General features: G+C 48.1%; 1 protein-coding gene across 12 annotated transcripts in view; it reads left to right on the top strand.

Annotated features, from left to right (window-relative positions):
• The window catches only part of MSANTD1 (Myb/SANT DNA binding domain containing 1), a 95150-nt gene that overhangs the window by 70903 nt on the left and 7177 nt on the right, over window positions 1-17070 (top strand). For all 12 annotated transcript variants that reach the window (XM_090035479.1, XM_090035480.1, XM_090035481.1 and 9 more), the window contains one exon: window positions 4670-4954. In XM_090035479.1, the coding sequence (XP_089891605.1) occupies window positions 4670-4954 (285 nt within the window). The remainder of the gene's footprint in view (window positions 1-4669; window positions 4955-17070) is intronic.

Genomic DNA, 17070 nt, shown 5'->3' on the forward strand with positions numbered 1-17070 from the left:
GTGAAGCATTTATCTTTATTCTTATCTGTCTCCTGTCCCTTTGAAACAATCTGGCTTAACAGTTGCAAGATCTAAAGTGAGGGATATAACTAGGGATCCTGGTTTTCTCTGTTAAAAAATCCAGAATGCTCTGATAAAATCCCCCAAGTTCTCTGATTAAAAAACCTAAGGTCTGCGTTTCTTTGTGATTTAAAATGAAATGTCACACATGTACATGTACACATGTATGTGTATGTCTACATACGTACATATATATGTGTATAATATATGATGTTTCATTTATATATATATATTCATTTATATGCACACACCTTAACGTTGTGGTTAGGTTCTTGAAAAATGCGACTTTAAGTGAAATGATGTTAAGCGAATCCAATTTCCCATAAGAATTAATGTAAATAGGAAGGGTTAGGTTCCAGGGAAATTTTTTTCCCCAGACAAAAACCATTATATAGCACCCCCTTTTCCTTGTGCTGCGGCCTTGGGTGGGGTGGCTCCCCACTGCTGCGTGCACTCCTGTAGGAAAGTGGTGAGGGGGAGAGGGGGATTGAGGCCCCTGTAGGGAGGGAGCTGGGCAGGGCTGGGGCTGCTGCACAGCCAGGTGGCATTTGGGGCTTGGGGCCCGGGGCTGCAATGTGTGACTGAAGGGCCCCATTGGGAAGCAGGACAGGGCTGTGGGTGGCTCGTCCAGGGGAGGGCCGGCTCTCCACTGCCACGCGTATCCCAGGGGGCTGTGGGGATCCACGCCCCCCAGATCTGTACCCTAGGCAGGCGCAGGCTGTGGGATTGGGCTTCCACCCTGCTTTGCTCCCCTGGGACAGTGGGTCTGCATGGGGATCTCTGCGCTGCTGCCCCCTCCTCCCCCCACCCTGGTGATGTGCCCCTGCTCGTGCTGCTGCTTTGAGGGTCACAGCCCCGCACGCAGGAGGCACATTGCCAAGGCAGGGTAGGGCAAGCAGCAGCGAGGAGATCCCTGCATGGGTCTGCTGCTGCCTGCCAGGCTGCAGAGGCTGCGGGGGAGGAAAGCAGGGTGGCAGGGAGCAGCCTGTGCCGAGAAGCTGCTAGCCACTGCCAGCTCTGCCCTACTTTACTCTCCTGCAGCCTCCACAGCCTGGCAGGCATGACCTAGCATGGCTGGGGACAGCAGGGCTGCGCAGGGATCTCCTCACTGCTGCTTACCCCCCTGCTGCCCTAGCAATGCATCTCCTGTGCACGGGGCTGTGCCCCTCAAAGCAGCGGCACAAATCGGTGATGTGTCGCCAGGGCGGCGGGTGGGGGGGCAGTGAGCAGCGGTGAGAAGATTCCCACTTTCCCCAGTCACACTGGGTCATGCCCACAGGGCTGTGGAGGCCCCAGGGGAGTGAAGCAGGGTGGGAGCCCAGGCCTGCAGCCTGTACCTGCCCCGGGTGCAGACTTGGGAGTGCATGTGGCAGCGGGGAGTCAGCTCTCCCTCTCCCCTAGACCAGCCACATGCAGCCCCATCCTGCTTCATGCTGGGGCCCTGCAGCTGTGCATTGCGGCCTCGGGCCCCAAGCCCTACCCAGCTGGGCAGCAGTCCCAGCCTTGCCTAGCTCCCTCCTTACAGGGGCCTCAATCCCCCTCTCCCCCCATCGCTTACCTGCTGGAGCTGCTCTGCAGGCTGCCTGGGGCTAAATGTATGTACATACATTTACTTGGCGTCCCCCATCTCACTAGCAGGCAGTGGCCAAACAATGTTATAACGGGACATTGCACAAATTTAAACGAGTATGTTAATAGACCAGTGATGTAATAACAAAACAACATTAACTGGGATGTTGTTAAGTGAAGAGTACTTCTGTGTGTGTGTGTGTATGTGTATTGTAATAAAATAAATTCTAAATACCTGTGTATTTTGGCATTTGATTTTGGTTTTTTTTATTATGGAAAATCACAGCTCTCCCTGCCCCCTTTGCTCACCAGGATGCGGGTCCAGCTGCAGCTGCCCCCCCTGCTGTTTTGTGGCACTGAGCAGCCATGATATGCCAGTGCCCCTCATTCCAAAGCCACAGCCCTGCTAGTGCCCCTCACTTCTGATCTGCAGCCCCTGCCTACAGGGCCAATCAGCACTTACTCCCTTCTGGGAGCAGCTGTCCCCCTAAACCAGGACATAAGTGCAACTTTGGTTGTCACCTCCTGCTGCTTTGGGACACTAAACAGCCCTGACATGCTAGTGCCCTGCCCCTGCCTATGCCATTGCCCCTCATTTGCAACCCATAACCCCACCAACCCTGCCAGTGCCCCATGTGTGTCCTGCATTTTGCTGTCCCCCAGCCAAGGGAAGTCCAGCAGCAGGCAGGGCAGGTGGGAGGGAGGAGAGGAAGAGGGAGGGGGAGTGGGATGGGGATGTAGGTGGGGCCACCCATGGGGCCAGGTGGGGTCTGCCCCGGCCACCTTTTAGCCCCCACCAAGTGGAGACTGCTGTCCCAGTGAGAGTTCCCAGTCCACCACAGTCCCTGCCCTGCTGCCCTTGCTTTCCTGCTCCTAGGCACCCACCGCTCAAGTGGTTCCAGGTGGCAGCAGCATGTCCTGGCAGAGTTGGGCTGCCCCGACTGCTGTAGGCTCATTGCGGCTCTGGCCAGCCCTTGCACACTGCCCGGGGCTGCCAGCACTTGTCCCCACTGCAAATCATGGAGCTGCTCTGCCGAGACGCTCTGCACTAGCCTGATCTGGTCCAGGCATTGTGGATGCTGAGCACTTTGACGTACCCACTGCCACCTTTTGGGACCATCTGGGCAGTGAGCACCTGGGAACAGCAGGATAGAGGTAGGGACTGCAGTGGGCCAGAGACTAGCATGGGCACAGCGGGTGGGTGGCGGCTGGGGCAAACCCGATCTGGCCCCATGGGTAACCCTCTCCTACTTCTTTTCCCCCTCCTCCTCTTCCTTCCCTCTTCCATCTCGCTTGCCCTGCCTGTCACCTCCCATCCACCCTTTCCCTACAGGGCCAATCAGCAGGCCCCAAAATCTGTAAAATCAGATCCAGGGGTCACACAGGGACCAGGAAATCACTGGCCCCCTCATTCCCAACCCATAGCCCCCTAGCTCCCCAGGCCCTACTTACTCCAAAGGCTGCAGGAGGCAAAGTAAGTCTGACCCAGTCCTGGCTGGTCTTAAATTCTCAGGCCCTGCCCATGCCTCCTCCCCCTTCCCTTCAGACAGGGTTTAGGGTTTTGCATCCTTTTTGCAAGCAGCTTGTTGCATGCTGAAACTCTGCCTGTGGAGAACTGTTTGCAAAAGGGGAAACCCATGGTTTTCCACTTCAAAGGGGAAAATCCTCATTTTTCTGCAGGAAATGGAAAACCTGGATCCCTGGATATAACCAAAAATAAAGCTCTCAGTGACCATTTTTTTTTTTACAGTTCATACAGTTTTCTGTGAACTTCAGTTTTAAGTTATATGCTCTTGAGGTCAAAAAGTATACAAACAATACCAAGTCTGTGTGATGGAGGAAAGTTTGGATCAGGTAAGTAACTGCCTTACATGCCTTCATAAAGGGATATATATGAAGGACAAAGTCATAGAATCATAAAAATTGAGGGCTGGAAGGGACCTCAGGAGGCAATGGAGTCCAGCCCCTGCTCAAAGCAGGCCCAGGCCCAACTAGATCATCCCAGCCAGGCCCGGGCCTTAAAAACCTCCAAGGATGGAGATTCTACCAACTCTCTCAGTAACCCAGGGGCGGGCAATTATTTTGGGCAAAGGGCCACTTACTGAGTTCTGGCAAGCTGTTGAGGGCCACATGACAAGCAGCTCAGGGCAGATTAATATTAATTTTCTACATTTTTTAGGGGCCCTGTGGGCTGGATAGAATGGCTTGGTGGGCTGCATCCGGCCCGTGGGCCACATCTTGTACACCCCTGAACCTGTTCCAGTGCTTCACCACCCTTCTAGTGAGAAAATTTTTCCTAATATCCAACTTAAACTTCCCTTGCTGCAACTTGAGACCATTGCTCCTTGTTCTGTCATCTGCCACCACTGAGAACTGCCTAGTTCCAAGTCAAGTCCGTCAAGAATCCTTCAGCTCTTTCTAAATGGACGTAAACTTTGTGGCACATCTCTAAACATCTACAGCATTATGCTTGTTACTATAGTTCCCACCCACTATGACTGTTCCCTGCATCATGCTGGTGCCATGTCACTATCACTTGTATAAAGGGAATCTCTATTTTTTGTTAATGGAGTAAGGCATGGCATAGATTTGGTTCCATTTAGTGTAAAGGCGATGGCTCTCTCAGTAGTCTTTATTATAATAATAAATTCTGTTAGACCTCAGTAAGGATGGTCAGTTTGGCAGCTGGTAAGGGGAAATATCTAGCGCTGTTTGAAAAGCATATTGGTTACTTAAATTACTTAAATATTTCTCTTCACTAGTAGAAGCTGTTGTTCTTTTGCAGTGGTACTAGCTCAGCTTTGGAAAATATGCATCTTTGTATCACAGGATAAAATCCTGAACATAATTTTAATGACCTTATTGGAAATTAAAACTCCCAAACACTGTCTTTGTTCTCATTAAGTATTTTTAGTTTGACTGTCAAATGATCAAAGTTTTATATGAAAATTTGCTTCCGACACTAAATGAAGCTGTAAGATTTACGTGAAATGCTTATTTTGTATTATCAGACCTTAATGTTATGTGTCTTTCATTACAGGAAATTAAAATGCATGACTGATAGTGAAACTGTTGCACCAGACTGGCCTTATTACAAAACCATTGATAGGATCCTGTCTAAAGTAACAGAACACAGTGATGTGAAAATGCATGAAAGTCAGCAACCAGGTCCTTCTACATCACAGACTGAAGCCTCACAGTCACCATCAGCTAAGTCTACACCTCTCTACTTGCCATATAACCAATTTACTTATGAAGGAAGGGAAGAGTGTTTTGAAGATGAACATTCAGAGAGCTCATCGAGCCTACTTTCTTACAAGCTTAGGTAGCCTTTTTTATTCTCTCTCATGTCACATTAGGCTGGGTCTGTAAGACTGCTTACATTTCTCTCGCTTTTGCTCTCTTTCACTGTTGCTCTTGTGCTGTCTTTCCTGCTCTTAAATCACAAGTGAGATGTGATAGTAACTTAACTGCAGGACTAAAGTTTTTCATCTGTGGGCGGTTAAAGGGATTTGGAAAGACTGGGTTAGGACTGATACCAAAAATGCTGCACAGTGTTCCCCAACTTAGCGTGAATGTCACTCAGATCATGAGATGCAATAACTCCGCTGGGATAGCAGATGCCTCTCAGGTTCTGTGACATGGGTGACTGGTGCCTCCTAATACTGGGGGGGCACCAGTGGCTGATTGATGACAGGGGGAGTCTCCAAGCAGCTGATTGCTGGCTGGGGGAGAAAAAAAAAATTGGGGTGGGGGAAAGGAGGCTGTGCGTGAAAGCCTGTGGGGGAAGGGGAGGGGAAAGGGCCATCGGCGGGGGAGGGAGCGAGGCTGGGGCTGGCACCCGACAGGGATCGGGCTTGGGGACGGGGTCTGCTGCACCTGTGCAGCTGCCCCTTCCCCCATGCCAGGGGTCATTTGCCTGGTTCCAGCGTTCACCTCCCCTTAGCCCTGCATTGGCTCTGGCTGCCTCCCCACACTGGCCCTGGTCTGGCCCCAGCCCCGCAATGCCCAGAGCGGGACCTGGAGCTGGAGCAGGGCCAGCTTTGGTTGTGGCGCTGGACTGGAGGAGACGGAGCCCCTTGCTCCACCCTGCCCTATCTAAGTTGTCCCCAGGAAGAGCCCGGTGGATCTTTGGAGTCACAGTGCCAGGGAGCCACGGGGGGCACATGGCCCCCCTGATCTTTGCACAGGGCAAGTGTGGGCTGCAGCTGCAAGGTGAGCTGGGCTCTGCCTGCTCTGCGCCTTGCTGCAGCCTTTGAAAGCGGCGCGCCACCATGTGACCTGCCGCTGGGTAGCCCAGGCAGCGAGGCACATGGCGCTGTGCCACACCACTTTCAAAGGCTGCAGCGGGGCATGGAGCAGGAAGAGCCCAGCTTGCCTTGCAGCTGCAGCCCACCCTTGCCCTGTGCAAAGATCGGGGGGGAGGGGGCATGTGCCCCCCTTGGCACTGTGACTCTGCAGGAGTCACTGGGCTCAACTTGTTCCATGACCCAGCCTGACCGGGGCTCCATTCACTGTGAGTGGGGCCCCAGCCAGACTGGGTCGTGGGACAATCTCCACAGTGCAGCAGGGAGCGGGACAGGGTCAGGGGTGAATGATTCACCCTGTCTACCCCGCTTCCTCCCTCACCCCCAAGCCCAGAAACTAAAGAAAGAAACCTTGCCTACCTGCCTGCTGTGCTGGGCCAGCTGCGTGCCCCTCCCCCCTGCTGCAGCAGCCTGTGGCCGGAAATGCCATCGGTGCTTCTCTCAGGGGGGGCATGGCCAATCTCAGGGGGTGTACGTGCACCCATGTGCACCCGCTACACATGCCAGTGTTCTCTGCAGTGCATATAAATGACAATCGGGGGAAAATAACATGTTTAGATGCACAGTAATTTGTCTCTCTCCAGCTATTCCTATCAGCCTCAATGTAGTAAGAATGACATTTCACTAGATTTGCCTATTAAAAATGTATAAAGAACAACTTTAAAGATAGAAACTGCAACTCGTGCATTAAAGTGCATTGCAGCCATTTTATATATAATTAAAATGGTGTTTATTTGAAGTCATCATTAACATAAGAAATAAAGATGTGCTTTTCTTGTGTGGAAAATATTTGAATTCCCTAGAAAGCGTGGTATCAGCAAAGACAATACTGTGGACCTGATACATTTCAGTTTTTTCCAGTCTCATTTTTCATCCAAAATATGTGATGGAAATAAGATCTGACTGCATTTTTCTATCAGAAAAAAAAATAAGGTGATCCTAGAAAACCTTACGGTGTATCTGTTTAGTACTGAAGGATAACAGTAAAATTGTGTGTCAGTCATGCAACATGAAGCTTTTGAACTAGAATTAAAACCAGACAAACTAGTCTGGATTAGTGACTTTTCAGGCCTACATTTTGAAGTTGTTTGAGAGAACTTGAGTAAATAGTAAAGCAGAGAGACCAATTAATTCAATAAATAAGCATATTTAGATTTATTTTGAACAGCTGATGATTTTCTCAAATGTATTTGTCTGAAAGAATTCATAGAATAATTTCTGTGACTATTTCTTGATCTATAACACTGTATTGGTTTATGGCTGCAATTCTTGTTCCACTAACAATTCACTATAAGTATTTGAGGTCTTTGCTACTCAGTTTGGCTTGGATATGCATAACTCCTAGAATCAGATTTCTAATGCAAATACTTTCTTTTGCCACCTCAGAACTTGATTTCTGTGAATATTCTTTTATAGTAAACTTAAGTAATTGTGTCTGCAAACATTACCAGTAAATTCATACCATAGAAAATTTTGGAACTCAATGAAGTTTAAAAAAAAATTTGAGGTATTCATTTATTGTTATTTAGGAACAATTTCAGGACATTTGCATTTTGTATTACAAGCAGCTGAAAGCCCTATATGAAAGGTATTACGGCTGTAAGTATCTGAGAATAGATTGAGCTTCATTTTACACTAGAAAAGTCTCTGTGGATTCTAAAGAGTAACAAAAAAGATTCAGCTACGTAAGAGGAGATGAGCCAGGAACTTAGTGGAGCTGCAAAGGAAGAGGCAGGATGATTATATGACCTGGTGTTTAATCTTGCCCTTATCTGTGTGGGAGAGCATTGTAATGAGTTGTGTAAGGTCAGATTTCAGAACACTTCACTAACTTTAGTTTTTATCTTCACTGGCCTTTTTTCCCCCTAAAAATTTCTTCCTCTTGTTACCACAAGTCCTGCTTCACTAGCACTGGCAGTGGTGAGACTGCCTGTGCAGGCTAGTTTCTGGCATTTTACTGACTGTGCTTTCTAACCCTACTCAGAATTGCTTTGAAAACCATGGGTGCCAATACACGTGAAGAGAGGTTGCTCTGACGTGCTGTAATTACAACGCGTCACAGCAGGCTAGAGGTGTGCCAATACATCGGTCCCATATCAGATGGGCACCAATATAAAGAAAATTGACAGCAGTCAGCTTTTTTTGGCTGATGTGGCCGATTAATGTAGCTGATAAATGCCCCATGCGTGTGTGCAGCTGCAGCGCAGGTCCAGCTCCAGTCCCAGCCCCACTCCCTCCCTCACCACAGTGCCCCAATCTGCGCCCCCATGTCCCTTCCCTCCCCCCTCCCCCCTTCCTCCACAACAGACTTACCAGCCAGACCTGCATATCGGCAGTAGGATCAGTAGCAGCTGATATGGCTCGTTAAAAAACAGCCATTGGTATCAGCCCAAAAAATTTGTATCAGTGCACCCCTAGAGCAGACTTGATTAATCAACTCTGCTGGAACGTGGTAATTACTGTGCTCCAGCAGACTGCAGTGTCGCATGTATCAGTGTCCCCACACTGAAGAATGGTGGTGGGGGTGCTTTAAATAAAGCTCATTTGATGAGCTTCAGTTAAAGTGCCTCTGCTGCCCTTTTTCAGTGTGGGGACACTGATCAACATGACGCTCGGTGCTTTAATTAGGGCAGCTCTCAGAACCACTCTGTTTAATGTGCTCCCTGCTCCCAGAGCACATGTATAAATGACCCATAGTTTTAAATCTCAGAGCAAGCAGCCCTGACTATACTAGTGCTCCCCCTCTTGCTACCGTCAGCAGAGATAAGATAGTAGCAGCAATGGTAGAAAATTTTAAAGAGGGAACCTAGTCCAGACAAGGCCAGATTCTACTAGGAAATGAGATACCCAAATCCTTCTTTTACTTGACTAATCAGGTGAGCAGGAGCTGCCATTCAGAGACCTTTTCCTCGTCTATAATGATATTTTAGAGAATTCTCTTGAAGTTACTTTAGCCCCAGTGGAGCTCCTGCTATGCTGGTAGAAGAAGGTGCATTAATTTTGGGATTTAAAAAAAAAAAATTCCTCCAATCAGTCTGATACCTAACCTATTTTGAGTAAAGCTATACAACAGTTTTTATTGTGGCACGATTAAAGCTAAAATGGCAAGAGAAGCTTTCTGCTATGTAAGGGTAGACTTTGGCCGTTTCCTCTCAGGCCTTGTATCATAGAATCAATCATAGAAAATTAGGGTTGGACGGGACCTCAGGAGACCATCTAGTCCAACCCTCTGCTCAAAGTAGGACCAGCCCCAATTACAACATTCCAGCCAGGGCTTTGTTGAGCTGGGACTTGTTATTCACCTCAAAGGGTGGAGATTTGACCACCCCTCTAGGAAACCTGTTCCAGTGCTTCACCACCCTCCCAGGGAGAGTTTTCCTAAACCTAAACCTCCCTTGCTGCAACTTGAGACCACTGCTCCTTGTTCTGTCATGTCTCCACTGAGGACTGTCCTCTTTGCAATGACCCTTCAGGTAGTTGACGGCTGCTATTAAATCCCCTCTCAGTCGTCTCTTCCCCAGCTAAATAAACCCAGTTCCCTCAGCCTCTGGATAAGTCATGTGCCCCAGCCCCTGAACCATTTTTGTTGCCCTCTGCTGGTTTTTCTCCAACTTGACCAGATGCTTTCTATAGTGGGGGGCCTGAAACTGGACAGCAGATGTGGCCCTACCAATGCAGAATACAGGGGAATAATTGCTTCCCTTGATCTGCTGGCAATGCTCCTACTAACATGCTGTTAGCCTTCTTGGCAACAAGTGCACACTGCTGACTCATATCTATCTTATTGTCCACTGTAACCCTCAGGTCCTTTTCTGCAGAGCTGCTGCCCAGCCAGTCAGTCCTCAGGCTCTAGCAGTGCATGGGATTCTTCCATCCTAAGTGCAGGACTTTGCACGTGTCCTTACTGCACCTCATGAGATTTTTTTTTTGGCCCAATCCTCTAAGTTGTCTGAGTCACTCTGAATTCTAGCCTTATCCTCCCATGTATCTACTACACCCCTCAGCTTGGTGTCATCTGCAGACTTGTTGAGGGTATACTCTATGCCATCTTCCAGGTCATTGATTAAGACATTGAACAAAACTGGCCCTAGGACTGACCCCTGGGGCACTCCACTTGATACCAGCTGCACTGATTGGCGACCACCCATGGATGCCGCCGGTGGTGTTGGTGGGGGGGGGGGTTGGCAAGTGGTGGCCAATCGCAAGGGATGCACTGCCAATCTCAGGGGGTGCATGTGCACCCGCGTGCACCCCCTACACATCGCCAACGTCTGTAGTCACATCAACCAATTCCCTCAGCACCCGTGGATGCTTTGCATCTGACCTCATTGACTTGTACACACCCAGCTTTTCTAAATGGTCCCTAACTTATTCTTTCACCACTGAGGGCTGCTCGCCTCCTCCCCAAACTGTGCTGCCTGCTGCAGTAGTCTGGGAGCTGACCTTGCCTGTGAAGACTGAGGCAAAAAAGTCACTGAGCACTTCAGCTTTTTCCTTCTCATCTGTCACTAGGTTGCCTCCCCCATTCAGTAAGGGACCCATGCTTTCCCTGATCTTCCTCTTGTTGCTAAATTACTTGTAGAAACTCTTCTTGTTACCCTTAATGCTCCTTGCTAGTTGCAACTCCAATTGCACTTTGGCCTTCCTGACTTCATCCCTGCATGCCTGAGCAATATTCTTATACTCCTCCCGAGTTGTTTGTCCAAGCTTCCACTTGTAAGCTTCCTTTTTGTGTTTAAGTTCTCCAAAGAGTTCTCTGCTAAGCCAAGCCGGTCGCTTGCCATATTTGCTATTTTTCCTGCACATTGAGATGGTTTATTCCTGTGCCTTCAGTAAGGTTTTTTAAAATTAAACCAGCTCTCCTGAACTCCTTTCCCCCTCAAGCTGGTTCCCCAGGGGATCCTGACTATCAGTTTCCTGAGAGAGTCAAAGTCTGCTTTTCTGAAGTCCAGGGTCCATACTGTGCTGCTCTCCTTTCTTGCTTTTGTCAGGATCCTGAACTCGATCATCTTGTGGTCACTGCTGCCCAAGTTGCCATCCACTTCTATATCCCCCACCAATTCTTCCCTGAGCAGGAGGTCAAGAAGAGCATGGCCCCTAGTTGGTCTCTCAAACACTTGTACCAGGAAGTTGTCGCCAATGCTCTCCAAAGATTTCCTGGATTGCCTGTGCACTGCTGTATTGCCCTCCCAGTACATGGCAGAGTGACTGAAGTTTCCCATGAGAACCAGGGCCTGTGACCAGGAAACTCCAGCAACTTGTCTGCAGAAAGCCTCATCTACCTCATCCTCCTTGTCTAGTGGTCTGTAGCAGACGCCCACCATGACATCATCCTTGTTGCTCTCTTCTCTAACCTTAACCCAGAGACTTTCAAGAGGCGTATCTCCAGTTTCAGACTGGAGATCTGAGCAATCATACAACTCTTTGACATTAAGTGTAACTCCTCCTCCTCTTCATCCTTGCCTGTTCTTCCTGCACAGTTTGTACCCATCCATGACAGTACTTCAGTCATGTGAGCTCCTACCACGTCTCTGTTATTCCAGTCACGTCATAGTTCTTTGACTGCATGAGGACTTCCAGTTCTTCCTGCTTTTTTCCCAGGCTTCATGTATTCATATACAGAAACCTGAGGTGACTAGCCAATTGCCCTACTTTGTCAGGAAGAATGCGACCTTCCCTGTTGCCCCCTCCTGCTTCTGCTTCCTCCAGGACTACACAGATCTACTTTGCTGTGGCTGGATATCAGCTATGGCAGTTTAGCTATTTAATATGGGTAAGTTAAGGTGCATCAACTAAATAAGAAGTCAGTGTGTATAAGTAATGCATGCTAAGCCCCCACGTGGATTTTCTTATTCAGTAATAAAATGGACTTGGACTGTAGTAGTTTAATCCTCCCTGTCTGGATGAGGCCTGAAGAATCTAGGCTAGAATGTAGTTTGAATCCCCCTCTAAATTATTTGGTTTCATCCAAGATAACTAAACAAGGTTTTAACAAAATTTAACGAACAGTTTAACTTTGCTTGCATGTTGTTTAAACATTAAGGACTATCTGTAGAGCAGATTATTATAACTTCAGGGCATTGGCAATGCGTAGGGGGTGCACCCCCTGAGCTTAGCAGTGCACCCTCTGCAAAAAGCGCTGCTGACACTGCTGGCAGTGCCTGTGTGTGGTTGCCACTCACCAGCACCGCCCTCCCCCCACTGCCAGCACTGTCTCTGTGGGCAGTCCCTGATTGCCGCTGGCTGCCACCACCACTGCTGGTGGCGTCTGTGGGTGGCCGCTGACTGCCGGTCGGCGCTCGCCACCCCCACTGCCGCCACCACCTGTGGGCAGTCGCCATGCCCTCCCAGCCTCTGGGGGCATGTGGCATTTATGCTTCAGGGTATGTAAACAGTCAATTACACAGTTAACCATAAAGATGCTGTATGACCATATGGCAGCTAACGATGTTTTATCCTTGCCATCAGTCAGGCTGTTTGTTCCTGCCCTCTTGCGATTGTGGCTGTGTAAATACATTGGCTGACCTTACTACATCCCAACAGGCTAGGTCAATGATACCCAGCCTTTTCACCTTGCAGGCCAAATGGGCAGTGCCAGGTCGGTCCATGGGCTGGAATCAGCACATGGGGCTGGTGAGGCAGGTGCCTGATCCAGTCATGGGGTGGGGGCAGAGTGCAACCTGATCCCAATTTGGCCACCCAGTGGGGTGGGGAGTGCCCTGGTCCCAATCCGGACATGGGAGGGGAGGCAGCAGTCATACTCAAGAATATCCTGCTCAGAATCACCTGCCACCCTCATACAGACATAATATAAATATGTGGTTCTCATCCTTTTTAGATTTGAGGCACCCCTGGGTAGACCTGAGGCACTCCTCAGAAAATGTCAGCTATTAGTGTTTGCATGTTTTTTGACTACAGAAAAATACTAGAGCAATTCTTCTCTTACAAAAAACTCAAAGACCACTACAAGTCAGAATGTTTTTAACACTACAAATTGCTATTTGAAATTTCTGGGTTTATCATGTGAATCATGTTTGCACACCTTAACAGTGTGTGTCACCCTAGGGTGTCCGTGAAAGGATCTCAAGGAACCCCAGAGTGCCATGGTACCCTGGTTGAAAATCACTGTTCTAAATAGACCCTGGACAGGAGAAAAGGAGGACTTCTAATTTGTCATATGATAGTGTTTTGAAAAGCAATACAACTTGATCTTTTAGCAGATCGTACCAGTCCATCCATTCCAGTGGTATAATTAGAGATGGGTTGATATGGCAGCTACCTTTGGCACCAACTCTGGAGACATGTGGAGCAAAAACCAAGAGGCTGCTGCTGGCAGCTGCACATTTGTGTTCACAGTGGCAGCCAAAGTCACTGCTTCCATGTTGTCCTGGCACCCAAATGCATCCCTACACTGCTGATCCATTTAGTTGATAAGGATAGGAAGTTGCTATTTTTGACAGACGTGAAATGCAGTGACAGCTTATAACATCTACTGGGTTTATGTCATTTAGGGTATGGACAGACATGGCATTTGTCACAGTGCAGATTGTCAGGTTGTATAACCTGGATTGAAAAAGCTTTGCTACTGGCACAGATTCACATGCCCATTCCAAACTTTACTCAGAGAGTGGTGGTGCTTCTCCACCACTATGTGGCTGGTGAGAACGTACATCTCAGTGACCCTCCCAGTGTTCTAGTCTCCAGAGGGCCTTGAGGATTCCCTGGCATGGAGAAAAAGTGCCCACTGCATGGCCAACTAGATTTTGGTGGAAGTGGCCAGTCAACTCCTGTTCCAAACCACCCAGCAGTTCCACTGCTAACCAGTTGCTACCATTTCAGTTGCAGAGTGGATCCATGTTGGCTCCTTACTTTGCAGGACATGGTTGCCCAGTATTAGGGGTTCACTACCTAGATACTATGGTCAAAGCAACTCCTGTGGCCTGTAGAAGTTAAGTTGGTTGCAGTGGCTTGCAGCTTGTGTACAGTGGAACATTTCTTGGAGGTGACAGGCAAGTACTTGCTGAAGAATGCCATAAGCCATATCCTTGATCAGCTCTAGCTCTTCCTCTCTATCAGCACTTCCTGTCCCAAACAATTGGTCCTAAGAATGTGGGACTCAATTGGTGACAGCTGAGCAGCAAGACAGACGGGAGGAATTGTGGGTTGGACTGACTACCCTGCTCCTTAATGGCTAATTACTAATTTCAGCAATTGCTTTAACACCCAGACATTAGTTCTTGTTATGTCTTTCTCTACAATACTGGATTTTAGCTGAAAGGCCAAGAAGTGATAAAATCCTATAGTATCCAGTATTTTCTTCTTTCAAAAATACTTATACACTGTGATCAAGACACTAAGCTGGGGGGAGTAGTAGGTACAGATATGACATCAAGTTGGGGGGTATAGTAAGTATGCTGGAGGTTAGGACTAGGATTCAGAGTAACTTAGACAGATTGGAGGATTGGGCCAAAAGGAATTCAACAAGGACAAGTGCAAAGTCCTGCACTGAGGCTGGAACAATCCCATGCACCAGTACAGGCTGGGGGCTGACTGGCTGGGCAGCAGCTCTGTAGCAAAGGACCTGGGGGTTACAGTGGACAGTAAGCTGAATATGAGCCAACAGTGTGCCCTAGTTGCCAAAAAGGCAAATAGCATTCTGGGCTGCATTGGTAGGTGTGTTGCCAGTAGGTCAAAGAAACTAATAATTCCCCTCTATTCAGCACTGATGAGGCCACATCTGGAGTACTGTGTTCAGTTTTGGGCCCACACTACAGAAAGGATCTGGATAAATTGGAGATAGTCCAGTGGAGGGCAACAAAAATGGTGAGGTTGCTGGGGTACCTGACTTGTGAGGAATGACTGAGGGAACTGAGCTTATTTAGTCTAGAGAACAGGAGACTGAGAGGAAACTTAATAGCAGCCTTCAACTATCTGAAGGGGAGTCAGAAAGAGGATGGAGCTAGGCTATTCTCAGTGGTGGCAGATGACACAGCAAGGAGCAATGGTCTCAAGTTGTAGCCAGGGAAGTTTAGGTTCAATATTAAGAAGAATTTCCTCACTAGGAGGGTAGTAAAAGACTGGAACAGGTTACCTAGAGAGGTGGTGGAAGCTCCATCCTTGGGGATTTTCAAACCCTGGCTCAACAAAGCCTTGGCTGGGATAATCTAGTTGGGGCTGGTCTTGCTTTGAGCAGGGGGTTGGCTTAGATGACCTCCTAAGGTCCCTTCCAATCCTAACTGTCTATGATTCTATAACCTCTGGATCTATTTTATTTTATTTTAACAAAGACTGAGGAGCTTTTTAGTCTCTCAGGGCTGATCAGATGGGAACGCTGATGAAAGCTAAGACAAATTAACTAAAGGTGTGAAGTTAATTCATATAATTTACAATAAACTCAAGTCCCATGTGAACGTCCTCATTCAGAAGTAAAGTTGCTTTAGTCCCTTCTTACAGTTACAGCAAGTGAAGGCTTCTCAGTTGCTGAATGATAGCATTAATGCAGGGGTTTAATGTAGTTTAGTTTTATACACGTTAACTTCACACCTTTACTTTACTTTACCTTTATTTCATACCTTTACTTTAATATGTTTTAACTTTCCTGAGTGCCTTAATTCCCTATACAAACACACTAGAATTGTAAGGATTTTTTTCCAGTCCTCAATTATTCCTGCAGCTCTTTATTACATGCTCTCTACTTTTTCAGTGCCTTATTTTAAAGGTGGATATCAGAACTGGGGAGAGTACTTTCTTACAGGCTTAATCAAAGCTGTATACAGACAGAACATTGCCTCTTTGATCCTATTCCTTACTCCCTTCTCAATACTAGCAAGAATAATGTTAGGTCCTTTTACCACAGCATCACACTGAGGGTGCTGTTACAGATTACCCTTAGACCATTCTAAATCTGTGGAAAACTAGGGGGTGTTGAAGTTGAACAGTTTTAGAGCAGGTTAAGTCTTTATGCTGTCTTCTCCCTGCACAACTGTGACTTGACACTAGAGGGCCTAGCAAGCCAGGAGCCAGGGCTCTTTCTCTCCTCTGAGGTTAACCAAGGTGAGAGCATGGAGCCCAGGGAAGCATGCCTTCCTGGGTTCCATAGTCTCACTGCCTGGTAGCTCTGCTCCTAGCCTGGAGCTACTGAGAGTTAACTATAGGAACAGCATGGACCCCAGGGAAGCATGCCTCCCCAGGCTCCAGGCTTTTGCCACATTTGGTGCTAGGCAGCCCTTTTCCCTCCTCTTTCCCACCTCAGGAAACCGGGTGGCTGTGGAGGAAAGCCACCCCTCTCCCCTGCAAATTATCCTGGCTAGGGGAGAGCCACCCAGATACAGAGCAAAGGCCTTAGCCCTCTGAAGAGAAGCTGTATGCCTGGCTCCCAAACCAGGGGCCCGGATCAGGTCTCTTGGTGTCCTTGGACCCAGTAGTGTGGTGCCATGTGGGCTGGGGTCATACCCACTGGGGGAAGGTAGAAGTGTTGGCTTGGGGCCAGTACCACCCCCTGGGCAGTAGAACTTGGGAAGGTGGAAAGTTTGTCAGGGGTAGAGGGGCTGGGAGCTTTGAATTTTGGGATGCTGAATTGACTGCAAATTGGTTGCTTTATTTCCATGGAGCAGACTAAGAATAACCTAGCTCCAGATAGGTAGAGCAGTTCAAAGATAAGCCTCACCTAAAATGGTGTAACTTTGATGTTTAGAGGGCACTGAGCATAGTTTAACACCCTTTAATACAGGGGCGGGCAATTATTTTGGGTGGAGGGCCACTTAACAAGTTTTGGTGAGCTGTCGTGAGCTGCAAAGGTTGCCCTGCCTCTTGAAGGGTGCCCTGCCTCCTGGTTGCTATCTTGGTCCTGCTGCCTAACCCTTGACCTTTGTCACTGGAAGTCCCTCCCCTTGCCCCCAGACATACTTCTTTTGGGAAGGGGGTTTGCCATCTTGAAACTGGAAAAAAAAAATTATATACTAAAAATAAAACATTGACATATTGTCATATGACAATAACATATTTTAATTTTATTGAAAAGTATATTGTGTCATGATTTTTGTGCGTCAGTGTGGTGTTTGTAGAGGTGATTGCATAATAGCTCAAAATGAAGTCTTTCTCTTGTATATTGTTGGAAGGTGTGGAGGAGTGTGGG

This window comes from Crocodylus siamensis, chromosome 2 (genome assembly GCF_052110815.1).
Source record: "Crocodylus siamensis isolate JL-2025a chromosome 2, ASM5211081v1, whole genome shotgun sequence".
Classification (NCBI taxonomy): domain Eukaryota; kingdom Metazoa; phylum Chordata; order Crocodylia; family Crocodylidae; genus Crocodylus; species Crocodylus siamensis.